A 19,084-nucleotide genomic window follows, 5' to 3' on the forward strand; every position below is an offset into this window, starting at 1 on the left:
TCTTTATAAACAAATATTTGGTTCACTTTCACCGATTCACCCAGGTCACCCTCCTCTGGACTCAGACCTTCCTCTGTAGGCAGTTCTGGCTTCCCTCAATCGGGATCGAGCCTTCAGCCAGCATCCATTTTAACAATAAGTGTTTGTTGGCTATATGGGAATTGAGCAGTAGTTCCAAGGCCCTTTAAAGGTAGATGGTTTGGTTTCTGACCCGGCCTTGATAACATCTTTGCATAAGAAGCAGAACCAATGGAGCCTTTCCTCTAATTTCGGGGAAGAACATAAAAGACCTATGACCGCTGGGCAAAAAGGAGAAGAGGCGTCCTGAGAGTGAGACAAGCCTGGGCTGCAGCACAGAGGCAAGGACATTCTCTTCCAGGAGGAGTCTGGTGCAGGGCCATGCTGGCATGGTAGGCAAAGGAAATCGGAGGCCTGCGGATTGCTGCCGAGTCCAGGAAGGCAAAGTGCCTGAGGAGGCTAGAGAGCCGCCACCGACTTGGTGCACCCGCGTCCAGCAGGAGAGACGCCAAAGTCCTGTCGGTTGCAGGCAGGAGGAACCAAAATGGGCGATTTGACCATAAAGTTGGGATCATGGTCCTACCAAATGAAGAGGCTGCCTCCCCTGACTATCAACACAGCAGAGAACCCGGTATGTGGCTGTCGGTGAGGAGTCGGAGGAGAGCGGTGAGGCATCAAAATACCCCAAGAGGGGGTGAACGCATTACGAAACCCAGCTGGCCTGAGAGGCCAGATAGCCTGCAGCAGGCTGAGCAACAAGATACCCCACAAGGGGTTAAAACTAATGATAAACTACGAAGGGGTGATAAGCCTTCTAGAGGAAGAGGAGGGACCAGAGCTGGGAGCCTGAGCTATTTGTACCACAAGGGAAATAGATGAGAAGTTCCATCTTCTCCTCCAGATTCAAGGTCTCCTGGCTAAAGCTCTCCTAGACTCCAGGAGTAGGAAGTTGGCTGTGATTACCGATGTCACTTTGGAAGAGCTACGTCCCATAGACTCTGTACAAATTGTTAGTGTCCCTGGGGACATATATCCTAAGTGCAATCTGACTCTATGGGCATTTGACCATGAGGTTCAGATGCTGATTATACTGATGCCTAGATGAGAGTTATTAATCGGCACAGAGTTTCTGCTTTTTGATATGCGTCTCAGGGAGATTCAAGGGTCAATAGAATTCCTTCCAGTGTGTGGAAATCAGTCAGGTAGCAAACAAGACTAGTGGAAGATATTCCTGGAAAGGGTGGAGGTATGGGACAAGGTCCCGTCCTTGTCCTGTTGGGAACCCCTTTTCACAGACAGTGGTAAGTGTAAGGAGAAACCCTTAATTAATCAAAACTGGGATTTGGTAAAAAAATCCCGGTACATTATCACAAAAACCAATGTTTGCATTCAAACGTAACTGCAACCTACGACAAAAATTGGTCCATACGTATCGCGAGAAACCCAGAGACGCCACCATTATGAACAAATGGGGACTCCCCCCCCCCCCCCCATCAATGGCCATTATAAATGTGGCAATTGCAGTGTCTGTCCCCTTACCGAGACCAAACACAGCTTCCAATACGGGGACAAGACATAGGTGATGAAAAATCACACCAACTGCTGCACTAAGAATGCAATCTATGTGATATCGTGTCCATGCTACCTGCTATATGTAGGGAAAACCGTCAGAGCAGTTAAGGTCTGCATCGGAGAACACCGGTCATGTATCAGAAATCACACCCCTGACAAACCCTTGGTCGACCACTTCAAGAGGTACAATCACAAAGATACAGAAATGAAGTGGTTTGTTTTACAAACTTTAAACCCAAAAACAAGAGGCAGTGATATGGCAATGGCTCTACACCGTCTCGAACAGAAATGGATTTATTCCTTAGATACAGTACAACATGGGTTAAATATTTCGGTAGAATGGAACGTACTAAACAGTAACTAAGTCTATGTGGCCTAGTACCACCTTGCCCACAATACATTGCACATGTAAGTCTCCCTCAATTGCGAGGGATGTGTATGTGGCATCCCGACCTGTGACGTGCACCTGTACCCATAGAATTTTGCTTACCTGGGGTGGCTGGACTTACTCGCCACCCACCTACCAAGAAGCAATTATGGGAGTGCGCCACCCACTATCGTGGGGCGACTCGCATGCATGTATCAGATGCTCTTGGCGCGGCTGTTGGACTACTAAGCCCAGAATTCCATGACAAGGTAAATAAACCCAGTCATGCACGTCGCTGTGTGTGCCTTTAATCTTGAGATATTCCGAGCTAGTTCATTTGCAGTTCCATTTTAAAAGCACCGGAAGGATTTCCATCCAATCCAATAATCAATTCCCTCTACATGTAAATATGTAAGAGGCTGAAATCACCCGCAGGGGCATTGTGGACTACCAATCCCACAATTCTGAGCGGCTGCTCCCAGAGGTCTAAACGCATGTCGGCTCAGTTTCCACACAACTCTAGTAGATGAAAGGAACGTAAGCAGTCACTGTTCGACTTTCCATGCAGCAGGGTCCCGGGCTTTTATCTGCGGCCAAAATAAGGTAATGACACATCTTTGACAAAAAGCGGCATTGAGGTGCACCATGTCTTGACAGCACAATGTCTACAAGATCAGACACTTAACACGCCGTTCTGTGTTTATACAGGCAGCCCCTCGGCCCAGACCAGGCTATTCCGGTCCACGGCCATAAATTGTGCGAAACTCCTCCACTGGCATTTCTTTTCCAGCGAGTTACAATCGTGATGAATCGCACGGTTGACACAAGTAAGCGATCTTTGCACTCTAAATATTAATGTACCTTTTACTGCTAAATAGGGTTAGGTTGTTGTACCATGGAATTACAGCAGCTAATGCATGTTATACATGCTTTGTTTTCTCCTCTGCAGGCGTTTTTAAATACGCGGCTGCCCGCATGAATTAACTCGCCCTGTTATTTAACTGGGCCACAAGAGGAAATTAAGAAAGACAAAAACATTATTTTCTTCCTTTAAAACAACAGTGAGTACCAACCCATTATTTGTGAATTACCTTACTGGGCCCCCATTGTTTAGTTCTTTATAAAAATATTTCTGATGTTTGTTAATCTGCTTAGAATCACATGCTGTGCATAGGTCTGACATCCAGTGGTCACTGCGGAGTATTGCATTTTGTTTTTCGTAGTCGAAAAGGGACGTCAACAAGGCGTGACTGAAATACTATCCCTATAGTGACGTGCGTTGTACTCACAATCCCTCACGCGTCGAGGTCCCTCAGATTGTTTTTTTCCGCCCAGCTACTGGTCGCCTTTACGCGAAGCTCCTCGAGAGACATTGCAGATTTCATCTCCTCGACCTTTGGTCGTTTTCCTATTTAATATATAACACATCGATCCCTCCCTCGACGCAGTTGTGAAGCTGTCTCCGCCGAGCAAGATCTTCGACGGAGGGGACGAGCGGAGGAGATCCTTCGGCGTTGCCGAACACGTGGCCTGGCCTCACAGGCCAAATACAGTGGGGAGAGTGGGGTCGTGAGACATCTCTGGTTCTTTTCTGAGAATGCCTTTCCTTTTCCCCTTCCTTTCCCTTGGGGTCGTTATCACGATTTATTGCCTCGGCTATGGAGAGGACACCCTTTAGGTTTTGCCCGCGTTGCAAGGGCAAGTTTACTTGGAAGGACAAGCATTCACGGTGTAACCGCTGCTTGCCCCTCGATCACAAAGAGGATGGTTGCACGACTTGTCGTCTTCTTAAGCCAAAGACTCTAAAAGACCGTAGGGTCAAGAGGTGGGCGGCCCACGCTATGTCGAAGGCCGATCCTTCACCCGCCGCTGCTACCACCAACAGTGACGAGGAATGTGATAACACGACCTCCGCTACGGAAGTTGTAGACCCCTCTAAAGAGCGCTTGCGCTCTTCGTCGTCTGTCCCCGGCCCCGACGGGCTCGGCTCACGCCCTGCTTATGGGGATGAACACCCCGGCGACACTGACGCACACGATACCACACATAAGCACACAACCCATGGCTCTTCTTCGTCGAAGACGAAGAAAGCATCAACGCCCAAGGAGACGCAGGTTCCACCGACGGCCTCCTCGGACCGTTCAGGTTCAAAGCCCCTCTCGCAACCGCAGCCGCGACCAGCGACTGGGCTTTCGGCAAATAAGGGCGAAACCACAGCCCTCCGCTGACAAACGAGTCGCAGAGAGCTTGGCGAGGATCGTTGTAGCGTACGCCGAAAGACACGTCGAGCGCTACGCAAAGGTCGAAAGACACGCCGAAAAAGCCCGAAGAAAGACAGGGACTACCCCCTTCAGTCGGGGGGACCCCCAGCACACTGGAAGGCTTTTCGGAAGGCGACGGGGCACTTTCCTCGACGTTATGGGAGAGGTCGAGCCGTTTTCAGCTAGATGACACTAATTTTCCCCCGCTAGACCGCTCAGGGGTACCCCATGAAACCATGGAAAGGCTCCATCTCTGTATGGAGAGAATGGAGAGGTTTATGAAGACCCAGAACCCTCCCACTCCCAAGAGAACAAGAGAAGGGCCTCAGGAGGACCCCAGGGCCAAATATCCGAGACTATTCAATCCCCAGCAGGACACAGCCTCAGATTTCCATAATGTGTATGACCTCACTGGTGAGGAACAATACTTGGAAGAGGAGGATGAATTTGTGGATGATGAAGAGGGACAGAACCAGGAGGAAGGTCTGGAAGACAGCCCAGACATGGTAGGAGAAGCTTCGGAGAAAATCCAGAAGAAGGACCTTCTCATCCCTGGCAATCCCCATCAGTATATTCGGACACTGATGTCCTGAACCTAAAACCTCCTGACAATTCACCTGTTAGAAACACGTCTCCCATTGACGATCAGCCCACGTTCAATGCCCTGTTGCGCAGAGCAGCAGCACATTTCGAACTGGACACTGGGGAGATCTCTCCTGAAATAGACTTTGTGGAAAGAGTAATTAAGGAGAAACCCCCGGTCAGCCAGACCATTCCCCTCCTCGCTTCAGTGAAGAGAAGAATCATCCCTTCGCTATCCACACCCGCACTAATCAGAGGAGTTAATCCAAGAATTGAAAAACTTTTCACTCCTTCACCCTCAGACCCGCTGTACATCAGGGGACATTCCATTCCGGATTCCCTTGTAGTCACTAATACAAGGAAGAGGGCAGGGGTGCCGCTGTCCACCAGCGAGGCACCACCTGACAAGGAGGGCAAGAGGTTATATGCCCTTGCAAAGAGAGTCACATCCTCGGCTGCCTTTTCGGCAAGAATTGCGAACAACAATTCTTTGCTAGCTAGCTACGCGGACGCGCAGTGGGCCAAACTGCGCAAAGACGCCGAAGAAGCGCCGGAACCACTACGTACACGCCTGCTATCAACTATTGGCGAAGGAACCCAGGTCAACCAGAGTATTGTAAAGAACTCTCTGGATGCTGCAGAGACAGCGGGACGTTCCCTGGTTCAGGGAATACTCCTAAAACGCCATGTATGGCTGCGCAACTCAGGGTTCAAACCGGAGACACAGGCGTCTTTAATAAATAAACCTGTTGAAGACTCAAACCTCTTCGGAAAAGCGGTGGATGAGGCTCTGGAGATGGCTAAAAAAGAGTTCGATACTATCAAAACTCTTGACCAGATCTCTAAGCCCACTACCAGACGCAGCTATGGCAACAAATGCTTTTTTCGTGGCCAACGCCAACAGCAGAATCAGCAGCAACAGTACCCTGCCACCAATTACCAGACCAATAGTGGGCAGTACAGCCAAAGAGGCCAGCGCCGTGGCAAAGGGAGAGGTCGGGGGTCCACCCCAGAGGCTCCCAAGCCCCCAACAACACCAACTGATGCGACATGAAAGATGCATACTTTCATATTTTAATGTTGCCAGCGCACAGAAGATACCTCAGGTTCATGATAGAGGGCAAACACTACCAGTTCAGAGTGCTACCCTTCAGCATAGCATCGGCACCAAGGGTATTCACTAAGGTACTGGCAGTGGCAGCGGCCCACCTGCGCAGGTTGTCCATCCCAGTTTACCCTTACCTCGACGACTAGCTCATAACAGGCGATTCTTACGAAACATGCTTCTCCAATACCCAAAAGACGGTAGACCTTTTGTTCCAATTAGGCTTCTCCATCAACGAAAAGAAGTCCAGCCTAGACCCCAGCCAAATCAAACAATTCCTAGGGGCTCTAATTCAAACAAAGGACGGCCTCGTCTTCCCCTCCAACGAGAGGGTCCAAAACATGCTGTTTCATATCCCTCAATATGTAACCGGTCGAGAGGTGCAAGCAATGCGCTTGCTAGGCATGATGGCGTTGTGCATTTATTTGGTACCTCACGCGTGCCTGCGCATGCGCCCTATGCAAGAGTGGCTCAACAGCCAGTGGTGTCAGGCCAGCGGACTATGGGACGATCTAGTGGTGGTCTCGCAGGCCTTGGTTCTCTCGCTACGGTGGTGGACAAAGGAAAACCTGGAAAGAGGGAAACCCTTTGCCACACCCGCGGCGGAAGCCACTCTAACCACAGACGCATCCCTCACAGGATGGGGGGCTCACCTATCCCATCAGACTGCTCACGGAGTGTGGACTCCGAACGCAGCATCCAAACACATAAATCTACTGGAGCTACTAGCTGTGTTCAAGGTGCTAAAAGCCTTCCAGGAACACCTACAAGGCAAGACTGTGTTGGTCCTTACAGACAGCATCACAGCCATGTACTACATCAACAAGCAGGGGGGCACCCACTCTCCAGGACTGTCCAAACTGGCCCAAAATATATGGAAGTGGGCTCCCAAACAAAACATGTTCCTACTGTCACAACATGTACCAGGGGAACTCAATCTACTGGCAGACAAACTCAGCAGAGATTTCCCCCTGCCCGAAGAGTATGAATGGCGACTGCACGAAGACATTGTCTTCGACGTCTTCACACAATGGGGATTCCCAGAAATAGACCTGTTCGCAACCCTGGAGAACTCACAATGCCAAAGTTACGCCTCCAGGTACCCCCAGAAACAATCCAAGGGGAACGGTCTGTCGATGCAATGGTCAGGGAAATTTGTTTATGCTTTTCCCCCAACTCCCCTTCTCAACAAGGTGGTGCACAAGATGCACCAGGAACAAGTGACCATGATACTGGTGGCCCCAATGTGGGCCCGACAGCCATGGTTTGCTCACTTGATGGAGATGTCTCTATCTCCCCCAGTGAAACTCCCCTGCCCGTACAACATGCTGTCACAAGACAAGGGCAGGACTCTGCATCCTTGCCCCCAGAACATGAATTTAGCAGCTTGGCTCCTGAGATCATAGAATTCCGACATCTACAGCTCCCGCAGAGATGCATGGACATCCTCAGGGAAGCCAGAAAACCTAACACTCGCCACTGCTATTCTAGCAAGTGGAAGAGATTTCTCATCTGGTGCAGAGGAAAAAGCATCAACCCGATTGACTGCTCTCCCACACATATTGTTCTATACCTGACCCACTTATTGGATTCAGGTCTAGTGTTCAATTCCATTAAAGTCCACCTAGCGGCACTTTCTGCATACACCACTTCCCAACTCAAAGTGTCGTGGTGGAAGATCCCTGTTATAAAGGCCTTCATGGAGGGAGTAAAGAGAATACACCCCCCGATAGCTGACCCAGCTCCCAGATGGGACCTTAACGTGGTACTTACCAGACTCATGGGCTCACCATTCGAACCCATGCACAAAGCATCTCTTAAACACCTCACTCTTAAGACTGCTTTTCTAATAGCTATCACCTCCATCAGGAGAGTAAGTGAACTACAGGCTCTTTCTGTTCTAGACCCCTTCGTTACAGTTCACAGAGATAAGGTGGTTCTACGCACGCACCCAAGGTTTGCTCCGAAATTCATCTCGAAATTCTACGTAAACCAGTCTATAGAACTGCCAACGTTCTTTCAAAATCCTTCCAACTTGGGAGAAAAAACTCTGCACACACTAGATGTGCGCAGAGCGGTCATGTTCTACATGGAAAGAACCAGACCACTGAGGAAGACTAATCAGTTCTTCGTCTCGGTGGCAGCAGGAAGAGAAGGGGATGCAGTTTCAAAGTCCACTATTTCTAGATGGATTGTTCAATGCATCACTCTCTGCTATACGCTAAGAGAGAACTGCCCTTTAAGCCAAGAGCACACTCTACTCGAGGCACGGGGCGTCCATAGCCTTCATTGCAAATGTTCCCCTTGAGTCCATCTGCAAAGCGGCTACCTGGAGTTCTGAGCACACCTTTACAAAACACTACTGTCTAGATGCACACTCGAGATCTGACTCCCAGGTGGGACAGGCAGTATTAAGACATCTTTTCTCTACTGTTCCTTCTCATAACCCACCGCCAACTCTGGGTACTGCTCGCTAGTCTATGCACAGCATGTGATTCTAAGCAGATTAACAAACATCAGAAGACAATGCATTACTTACCGTAAAAGCATTTCTGATGGTTGTATCTGCTTAGATTCACATGTGCCCACCCTTCCTCCCCGCTCGGATGGAAGGAACATAGGCTTCCTTTTTATATCTCTCTTTTCTGTACTCACTCACGTCTAGAAGGCTCCCTCAGGGCAGAAAAATACAAACAGAGGGACCTCGACGCGTGAGGGATTGTGGGTACAACGCACGTCACTATAGGGATAATATTTCAGACACGCCTTGTCGACGTCCCTTTTCGACTACGAAAAACAAAATGCAATACTCCGCAGTGACCACTGGATGTCGGATCTATGCACAGCATGTGAATCTAAGCAGATACAACCATCAAATGCTTTTACGGTAAGTAATGCATTGTCATATGTCCTTCCTCATTATAGGGCCTCCATCACGTGAAGCGCCACTGCTGGGAGCATTCACGACGGGATTTATTCCACCCCACCAGTTCGCCAGCCCCTGAAAGATTCAGAGGAGGTGAGCAGGTGACATACAGTAAACTAAGAGAGCTGTAGCTGGATATCAAGTAAATAGATTTTTGAGTAAACACAGAGATGACAACTTTATTCACTTCTTTTCTTTTTTAGACCAAAGGCTCTCTTGCCACATACACCCCCCACTTTTGGTTTTCTACCAAGAGGCAACGCGGAATTGGCGTTTGCTCTCCTGTCCTGAAGAAGGTTGAATATTAAGTCACGACACGAGGGGACTGTCTCATCCTCGTTAAGAGAACTCAACCGACACATGTTGACAATGGTTTTCTAAACCCCCTGAATACCAACAGAGGGGCACATTGTAAAACAATTGAGTGTTTAATTTACAACTGTCTGACCTATTATTGTGATCTAAACAGAACATCACTTTTTTCTATTTCTTTGTAAACATGATGATTGTATGAATGAGTTGTGAATGAACTGTTTTGGAAGGGATGTATTGCGGTTGGTCTGTGGAGCCGACTAATGAATATAAACATTGTATATATTTTTATGACATATGCATTTGTACAATAAACAGAAAACTATTATGATATGAATAATAGTCAGCTGTCATCTCTAGTCTAGTTGGCCCAATTTCCCTGATCATATTGTAGAATTGCCTGGAGGGCCATAGACAATAATCAGGCTTCCCTTTCCTATATCTACAGGAGAAACCCACAGCCAGTCTTACCCCTAGGATGGAGGGTGGCAGCAGAGAAGGTCCCAATCCTCCCCCACCTAGTGCCGCATTTTTTGTATGCAGACCACTGCAAACGCATGCTATATCTCTGCAAGTTGCTCGCCAGTCTTCATTTCTTGTAGAAACATCCCCACTGGTATCAGAAGGGGAGAAAAACTGCGCTGACGTGGAATTGTGATTAGCCTCTAGAATGAGCACACCGCCCCGTAGAAACAATGACTACACATGCAACCCTCTTGCAACCAGGAGCCGCGACAAAGAGAGCATCATTGCGACCCTGTGCGGCAATGCCGCAGAGCTCCATAGCTTGGGAGAGGAGCTTGCGCAACCAACCAAAAGTCTCCTAGACCACCAGGGACAAAAGGAGAGGTATCCACCTTCCCCAACAAACTAACTGGGCAACCCTCTGGAAACACGTTCCGGAACATGAACAGAAACATTGGCCCTCCAGGGCCGCCATTTTCAATAACTGGCAGACCTGCATGGAGACAATGGGTGGAGCTTTATCCCCCTCTTATGACTTTTCATTGGGAACAAACATTTAGGATGTGGAAGTCCTGGCCAGATTGGCATGGGATAGACCAGGCAATTGAATATGAGATGGGTACAGGAGGCAGGAGGTGTGGGTGGTCAGAATTTGAGGTGGAGGACAACCAAGAAACCAGCAGGAGGGAAGCAGGAGTGGCATACTGGAGGCGGATTGTGAAGCAGGTGAAATATTAGCTAGGTAGTAGAAGTGGTACTGCAGTTGAGTGTGCGTATTCGTGTGGCAAGTGTTTAGAGGAATTAGTTTGAGTGATTGTGAAGCAGATGGTACTGGGCGAAAGGGGTGTGCTTGGGTAGACGTGTGAAGGAGAAAGTAGAATGGTGTAGGAGGGGGATAAAAAGGAGAGTAGCATCAAAGGGTGGAGGCAGGAAGGATAGAAGGCTGAGTTTGGCCCTGTCGGGATTCGTACATGCATCGGCAGGCTCTACACCGATGTCAAAGCGAGCACTCTACTTGCTGTGCTATCTGACCATCCTCCATCTTTGGGCCGGGAGATTGGAGGGAGGATATGATATGCCATTTATAACGATCTTACTAGGCCAGGTGACATTGAGATCGCCCAAGTGCAGGGGATGTGCGAGGGGGCAAAGTGTGGACAATGCAGAGAGTTTTGAACATAATCCTCTCCGCCACTGGGAGCCAGTGCAGAGATTTCAGTCCTGAAGAGATTCGATCCTTGGGCTTGAGACCAAGGACCAGTCTTGCAGTCCTGTGTTGGATGAGTTGCAGAGGGCGGAGAGTAGAGGCAGGCAGATTTAGAAAGAGGCTGTGCAGTAGTCCAGTTTAGAGAGGACCAGGGCTCTGGAGACAGGGAGCTTCTGGGGGAAGGAGAGGGAAGGAAAAATACCTCTGAGGAGATGCAGCTGCTAGTGTGACTTCTTGGAGATATCAGAGATGTGAGGAGAGAAGGAGAGTGTGGAGTCAAAGATGACCCCAAGGTTTTTAGCCTTACAGGTGGGAGCAGGAAGAGGGCCAAGAGAATCCGATCAGAGAGTGACAGGAAAGGAGGGAGCAGGTGTGCCGATGAGGAGAATCTAGGTTTTACTGGCATTAAGGCAGAGATCATTGGCAGCACACCACTCATGGATAGCAGAAAGACCGAGATAAGAGAAGGAGAGGAGGTGGCAGAAGGGAACCTGAAAATGAGTTGTCATCTGCAATGCACTAAAAGTTGGGGCAGGGAGCGGCAATGCAGTGGGCAAGAAGTGCCAGGTAATTGTTGAACAGCCAGGGAGAGAGTTAGACCCTTGGGGCACACCAGAGATAGAGATAGAGGAGAGGAAGGACCCAAGTTGGACCTGGGAGGGTCGGTGAGTGGGAAAGAAGTCAGCCAAGCCAAAACAGTGTAACTGCAAGGCACTATCCCAAAGGACCATTAGAACACTTTACATTTGGATAGAGTAGGTGTCATGATGCCTACCCCAAGGCATCCGGACCAAGCCCATCAGCCCTAGCAGCAGGCATCTAGACATTTAGTAAAACCTCAGCAGCCCCGGCTAGGGGCTATCTGGGTTCAGTCCTGGCGCCGCTCATAGTAGGAATCCGTCCTGGCGCCAGGCTCATAGTCATTACTTACCTCAGGCAGACCATGCTGCAAATGACTCAATCCAACATGAAGCCTGAAAGGGACTATTTTGCTACAGGGACTATTTTTTACTCAGGTGTGGTTCTAGGGACTTCTTACCTGGGACTACTTTTGAGGCTATTTAAACCACACCCGACCAGCAACACACGCTCCGCATTATTCTGCATCCAGCAGCGTAACACTCACCGTGCCTGCAGCCTGCATCCAGTCTTCTGCCACGCCCGCCTCGAATCCGCAGCTCCTAAAACAAAGAGGAAAGAAAGGGACAAGGTTAGAAAACAAACTTATTTCTATTCCACACCTGATTCTGGATCCATCTTGTCTCCGGACCTGTAAAGAACATCATTTCTGCACGCGCCGCACCTCCAGCTGCAGCGCCACTCCATACTCGCCAGTCTTCACAGCATCCTTCGGGTCGGCGCTGCCTCCATCATTTCTTGGCTGAACTTCGGCACCTAGGAGACAAAAGAAAACCACAAGGTGAGCCGAGGGAACCAACAAATATAATTCTTACCACCATAGACTTACCTGATTTACCACCGGAGGCATCCTTTTGTGACTCTCCATATTTTCATGTGCCGCATCTGTAAAGAGAGACATAACAACACGTTTTCCTCGTGCAACATTTACCGGACAGCGCCGGGTAATACAGACTCTTACCTGCTCGGCGCCACCAGCTGCCACAAGAGCATCTTTTCACAAGCCAGCTGCAAGACCTCTATGAACTTAATACTTACTGGTCCTCACCAGGAACCTCAGAGTCAATACTCTCCGGAACTCTCCCAAGCCTTCAAACCAGTGAAGTAACTGGAATCGACGCGCCCCTGCAAATCCATGCATGATGGAGAGCTCATCTTTCAAGAATATAAGGTGACATTGCTGTGAGGGCATTTCGGAGGTGATTAGTTGGGGAGGACTGTGGGGGGTGCCATCACTTGAATTCACAAGTGGCTAAATCCATCTCTCCACTTGCAGGAGAATATTTCTACGGGTTAAGCAGACAAGATTAGGAGGGCAGATCCAGTCAGTCATCGCTGCACTACGCATCACGTGGGTGGAGACCGCAGCTGTCCGGGTCCGACCGACGCTCCTGTGGGAGCCAGGTGAGCTTAACAGTAAGGATAGTTAGGAAGTCTCTGACAGAGTTTATATAGCTGGTATTTAGATCATCAGCTTACAACAAGTTAACATTTTACATAACATTCGATAGCATTAACCAGGGGTTACAGGCGGGACTGCCCTAGGCCCCACAAAGAAGAAAATACAAATCCTTGAAGCATCTCTGCAGCTTGGAATGATTCTTGCAACATCTGTGAAACTGAAAAAAATAGACCTTTTTCACAAGATCAAGCCATGTATACTCTCTTTATCTCTGCTATCTTTTCCTTAAATGGGAAATGCAGTCCTACTATAATGCTCAGCTGTGAGGTTTCAGAAAAATCATTTCAGTTATTGTCTCTGTAGATTGCCACCTTATGCTGACGCTGCTATGGGAGTAGATTCACAGTGACAAACTACTTATCTGTAACATTTCTGTCCATTTTGTGTTAACTACATTGGTTCTCAGAAGGGGAGTAGCTTATGGTTCTAATCTTTTGGAGCTTTTAAAATATTGAGATAACCTCAATAATAAAATATAATACATGGGGCAGTGTTTCTAAATGTCAATACTTAGTCTAAAAGTGAGTCTTGAGATTTCTTGTAGACTGCTAGTGTTGCTTTGAAATGACTTCTGTTAAACTATGTTGAATAACCTGCAGCTTGAAGATGTAGAGGTGACTGTTGCAGATCACATTCAGAAAGTTTTGAAGCCAAACTTTGGAGCAGCTTGGGACGAGGTGGGAGAAGAATTTGAAAAAGAAGAAACGTTCACGTTGTCTTCCATCAAAACACTTGAAGGTAATGAACTACACCTTCCTTCTGGATACAACCCCAATTGCTTGTTTTACAAATTATGTAAATGTTAATCTGTTCTTTGAAAATCTTTTAAAATTAATATGCTTGAAGTATGAGAGGATTTGGGGGGCATTTAATGATCTAAATGCTTAATCATTAGTCGCATTCTTGAAATTTTACTATCTTTTGATTTTAGTTATTCTCTTACTTTTAGTGTTTCCTTCGTTTTCTATCATTTTGCTCTTTGACTGCTGCTCTTCTTTATTACCTTGTAGTTTAGAATACTAAATTGTTGTGAACGTGTTTGACTTAGACATGTATATTATTGGATTGTTTTTATTGTTTATGCATTATTCTAAATTAATTAATACATTCTTGAAGAACATAATTTAATGTGCTTGCCTGCTGGTGCTCAGAGTACGAATACGGTCAACATCAATAGGTCCTTCGGTTATTTTTGTAAAGCAAATTATTGGTACTGTAGTTTGGCTGCCAAGGACAGTGTTTCGGGATCGTTGGACACAAGTATTTATCACTCACACCATAGCTGCCCTCCTCGATTTCATGATGCTGGCAGCACTTGTTTTGCTTTGAAGTACATATTTGTAGCATATGCTGGTATTGTCATTGGCAATCTTTTGATCGCTCAGTCCCTGTATTTCCAAACAAAACCTCTTACTCATTCCCCAAAGATGGTTCCATGTAACGACACTGCAAACTAATTCCCCGGACACATTATCAGTATTCTTTAAATTAATCTGCCCCCTCATAAAAAAGGCTTAACGTGTGTCAAACAACCACCTGCAACATCTTAAAACAATGATTGTCCCCAACTACTGTTCTACTAATCAAACTGTAAACACTGACCTTCTGCTGTTATGCCATGACTTACTTTCTTGGTACTTGACATTGTTATGGGCTTTCCTGATCTCACTCATGCAAACCTAAATGAGTCCAACCTGAGACTGATATCCCTGAAATCTCTGAAACTCGAGCTAAGGACCTCACACAAAGTCTTTTTCAGGGGGCTTTGCACATTCATGGTTTTCAAAGAGAACCTAGATCAATGGCTAATAAGCATTTAACATCACAGCAGTCCTCCCACTAATAACACAAACAGGTATAGGAACAAAGAGGAAGTGGTGGAGTTACCGTCCTCTTCTCTGGCACGCACTAATTCCTGCAAGGAATTTCCAAGACTAAGGCTCTATCTTTGAACCCTAAAACTATCTTCTGGTAAAGATGTATCCCAAGCCCAGGGGGCGTGGCTCAGCAGCAACAGAAATGGCTGCTTGAGCGTGGAATTCCGACCCGGTAAAATCCTGTGTTAAATCATACTTTCAGCCTGTGGTATCCCTGTCTGGAGACTGTAGTGGCGAGCGGATCTATCGAAGCGGGTCCATACCAATTCCCGCAGGGATCGGATACCGCAGTAAGTGGGTTGTGTCCCGCAATCTCCTGGTCATAAGCGCACGTCATTTGCAGCCATATGTGGCTGCGGCTTCCTGGGTCTGGGGGCACATGACTTCCCGGCCTGGTAGCAGCCTGCTGGTGGTGGCCGGGAGGCACTGAGCAGCTCTATGGCACCCGATGCTGGACCTGGTTGCTGATAGTTCCCGGCAAGATGTATTGCCCTCTTTTATCCTGTGCTTTTTATCCTGTGCTTTCAGTGGCAAGGGTGGAAGGCCTGTGACCGGGCCTCTAATCACCTGCTAAAGAGGCTTTGCTTGCAGATCCGCTTATCCGCGAGAGTGGGTGGTGCTGTTGTGTGTCCCTGGAGCCTTCTGTGACTCACCGCGTCTCTACTTACTTGCACTCACATCGGATGTGCTGGATCTACATTCCTAGGAAGGAGATTCTGTGTTTGTGCCTTCTGGTCTGCTGAGTGCTGGTCACCTCCCATTGTGTGTGTGGGGGAGCGACACCTTACCACTACAAGTTATTTGGTGCACCAGAGCGCACCTGTGGAGTGACAAGCTGGAAATCCTGGAAGGTGGGTGCTAAATTGGCAGTCTGCTGGATTGGTGGTTTGCTGGTCTGGTTGAGCACAGTGAATTGCCGTTACTTCCCCTTGACTGTTCTGGAACGACCGTGCTATTGTTTCGACTGGTGTTTTGGTATACCACCTGGCGGCACAACTCCCTCTGGAAATGACGACGGGAGCTGCGAAAAAGCGTGACTTGATGGATTATGATATGATATGGCATTTATAATGCACCTACACACAAGTGTTTCAAGGCGCGGTGAGGCAAGGGAGAGGAACAAAGGAAGGACGGACAACGATCCTACTAGGCCAGGTGTCATTCAGATCGCAATTGCAAGGGAAGGGGTGGGGGCAGTGCAGTACATGAGAAGATGATGATAATAATAAGTATGGACAACAGTGGCAATGGTAAGTGCATACATCTGGTGTCAAGGACTTGGAGGGGGACTGTAGAGATACAGAAACAGTCCCCTAGTGCGGGGGTTCCCAGGTGGGCAGTGCATGTGTGTGCCGGGTGCGAGGGAACCAGGGCCCGAGATCAGAGGGTGTCAAGGTCACAAGTGCACTTCAGGTAAGCCAGGAGGTCAGCAGAGGAGAGGGGGAGAAAAGGCAGAAGCCAGCACCCTTTGTAGAGAGGCAAATGCTGTCCCTGCTGCAGAGACTGCCCCTACGTGCAGGGTAGTGACACCTGCTGCTATGAAATCCTTGATGGTGGCGATGTGGTCTGACTTCGCCTCAGTTAACACTAAATTGGGTGATATTGTTGCCAACATCAGCTCCCTTAAGGCTAGAATGGATAAACAGATGGCCGCATCACTGAGACTGAAACACGGATCGGGCACCTTGAGGACACAGTTGAATCCCATGATCAGCTACTGAAGGGGGTAAAAAAGGAGCTCATAATCGCCAGGGCGAAGTGTGAAAACTTGGAATCGTGCTCTTGCCGTAATAGTCTAATTGTTGGCTTGCGAGTGCAGCGAGGGGCCCTATGGAGCAATTTGTGGAGGATCTCCTGAGGTCCCTGTTTGAGGATGCATACTTTTCAGCCCAGTTTCTGGTGGGGGGTGCTCACCGGGTGCTAGTGCCGCTGCACACGCTTATTGCATGGCTATTGAATTTTCGGGACACAGATCAAATATTGTGCCTATCCAGAGAAGGGGGTTTGCTACAATTTGACTCCAGTATAATGCACATCTATCCAGACTTTTCTGCTGGGGTCCAGGAAGCCAGAAGATCATATGACCAAGTTAAGCGGCTGCTACGTGAGCGACAGATACAATATGCCATCATGTTTCCGTCCAAGCATGGTGGCAAGGCGCATTTCTTTGAGACTCCAGGGGACGCTATGCAATATATTGTGGTATCTATTCCTCCTTCCGGGCGGCCTGCTTCGAACATTACATGACTGTTCACTGGTGATGTCTACTGATGGGGGTCTGGCCTCCAGTCGTTATGTGGCAGCAGGTTCTACTTCCATATTGTCTTAGGGTTACCACATGTGTTATTGCATTGGTTGTTTAAGGCCTTCTTATGCACTGTTCAATGGATTGAGAATGTATACTAATTCCATGCCAAGTCGTCCTTGTATTTGGGGTGGTGCTGTTTTCCTTAGGGCTTAGTTGAGGGGTGACTCTGTCTGTTCAGGAGAGTGTGAGGGAGGGAGGATCTGGGATGTTAGTTTAAAAGGTTTGTCAGACGTAATGACTATTGTAAAGTGGCAGCATCGGTTGCTGTGGGAGGTGAGATGGGCTAATTCAAATGGGTATGGCAGGTCATGACAACACTGTGGCGGTGGAACCTGTCACCTTTTTCACGTGGCATGTATGGGAGGTGTGAATAACCTGATCAAGGTAAGGATGTTACTGGCCTATATTATGTTACAGGAGACTCATGCATTGGGGAATACTCACGAGGCCTTTTTGCCCCGAGATGGGGTCGCCGAAGGTATTACACTAGTTCCTCTCAGAGTAGGGGCGTACTCACCCTTATGCATTGCTCCATTCCGTTTCAGGTCACGAACAGTAGCATTGACCCCATAGGCCATTATGTGATAGTCTGGGCAAAGAGCTATGGTAAGGATATGGAATTAATTAATACCTGAGGACCCTGGTTTTGATCACTCTGTTTTTGATATACATGTGCGAGCTGCTGACACCCCCCTCATTTGGGCGGGGGTGACTATAACACAATAATAAATGTTATCCTTGAGAGATCCTCCACAGCCCGAGCACTGTCCACCATGGTGCAGGCACTTATCCAATTTATGCACCAGCTACAGCTTTCTGATGTCTGGCGATGTCTTCATCCCAATGCAAGAGAGTATGCCTTCTATTCGTCTGTGAACGACATGATGTCTAGAAAAGATTATTGGCTTCTGTGATGTGTCCTGGTCCCTACTATGTGCCGGTATGACATTTTACCACGTATGCAGTCTGATCACTCCCCGAATGTACTGTCCATCGTTTTCGAGTGGCAGCCACAGCCTCGTCCTTTATGAAGGATGTCCCCATCCATGCTGCTAGACCTTTGGACTGGCAGCTGCCCTTCAAGATAAAATTGTGACGACTTTAGAATCAACACGGGCTATGTGTCCTTGCATGTCACCTTGTGGGAAACATTTAAAATATGGCTTCATGGTGAATTGTCGGTCTCAGCAGGGACTCTTAAATCTATTAGGGCTGAATTGAGTGGGGTCGAACAGCAGCTGAAGCTACTGGAAAACGAATACAGCTTCACGAAGGACAGAGAGTTATTGCGTATGATCAAGGGGAATGTGTTGAAGTTCCAAGAATTGGCAGATAGGGAAGTGAGGTATTTGGCCAAGCCAATGAGGGCTCAGTCATACAGGGAGGTGGAGTGACCTGGGAGATCATTGGCCAGAGCGGTTGGAGCAGAGGGCAATGTGCAATCTGTTACTGGCATTCATGGTCCATCCGGTGAGGTGGTTGGCACCCATGATGGTATAAATAGGGTGTTTAAAGACTACTATGCTGCATTGTTGGGCAAATGAGATGCATGTTCTGAAGCGTCCTTGGAGGAATATCTATCCAATATCGCTCTCCCGGAGATCCCCCAGGAGGCCAGACTAGCCCTAGTTAATACAATGACAGTTGAGGAAGTGTGTGAGGCTATATCGGCACTGGCATCTGGTTAGGCTCCTGGGTCAGACACGCTTGGGCTTGAACTATACAAGGAATTCAAATTGACTTTAACACCTAGACTTCTGCAGGCGTGGAAGGAGTCGGGAGTTGCAAGCTTCCCTTCGAGAAGCCATCATTACTGTTTTGTTAAAGTACAATAAGCCTCCCGCTGACGTTGCCCCATGTAGACGGCTGTCTTTGATAAATGTGGACACAAAGGTTTTGCACTAAGATGTGTGGTATAAATCAAAATAATATAACTTGCCACCTGTCTGCTCCCTTACATCGCCCAGCTGGTGCACCCAGACC

General features: G+C 48.1%; 1 protein-coding gene across 1 annotated transcript in view; it reads left to right on the forward strand.

Moving 5' to 3' along the window:
* Positions 1-19,084, forward strand: part of COPG1 (COPI coat complex subunit gamma 1) — a 569,339-nt gene that overhangs the window by 501,086 nt on the left and 49,169 nt on the right. Inside the window, exon 22 of the mRNA XM_069643344.1 lies at positions 13,516-13,654. Coding sequence (XP_069499445.1) covers positions 13,516-13,654 — 139 coding nt within the window. The remainder of the gene's footprint in view (positions 1-13,515; positions 13,655-19,084) is intronic.

Source organism: Ambystoma mexicanum, chromosome 2p, assembly GCF_040938575.1.
Source record: "Ambystoma mexicanum isolate Mex_15411 chromosome 2p, UKY_AmexF1_1, whole genome shotgun sequence".
Taxonomy (NCBI): domain Eukaryota; kingdom Metazoa; phylum Chordata; class Amphibia; order Caudata; family Ambystomatidae; genus Ambystoma; species Ambystoma mexicanum.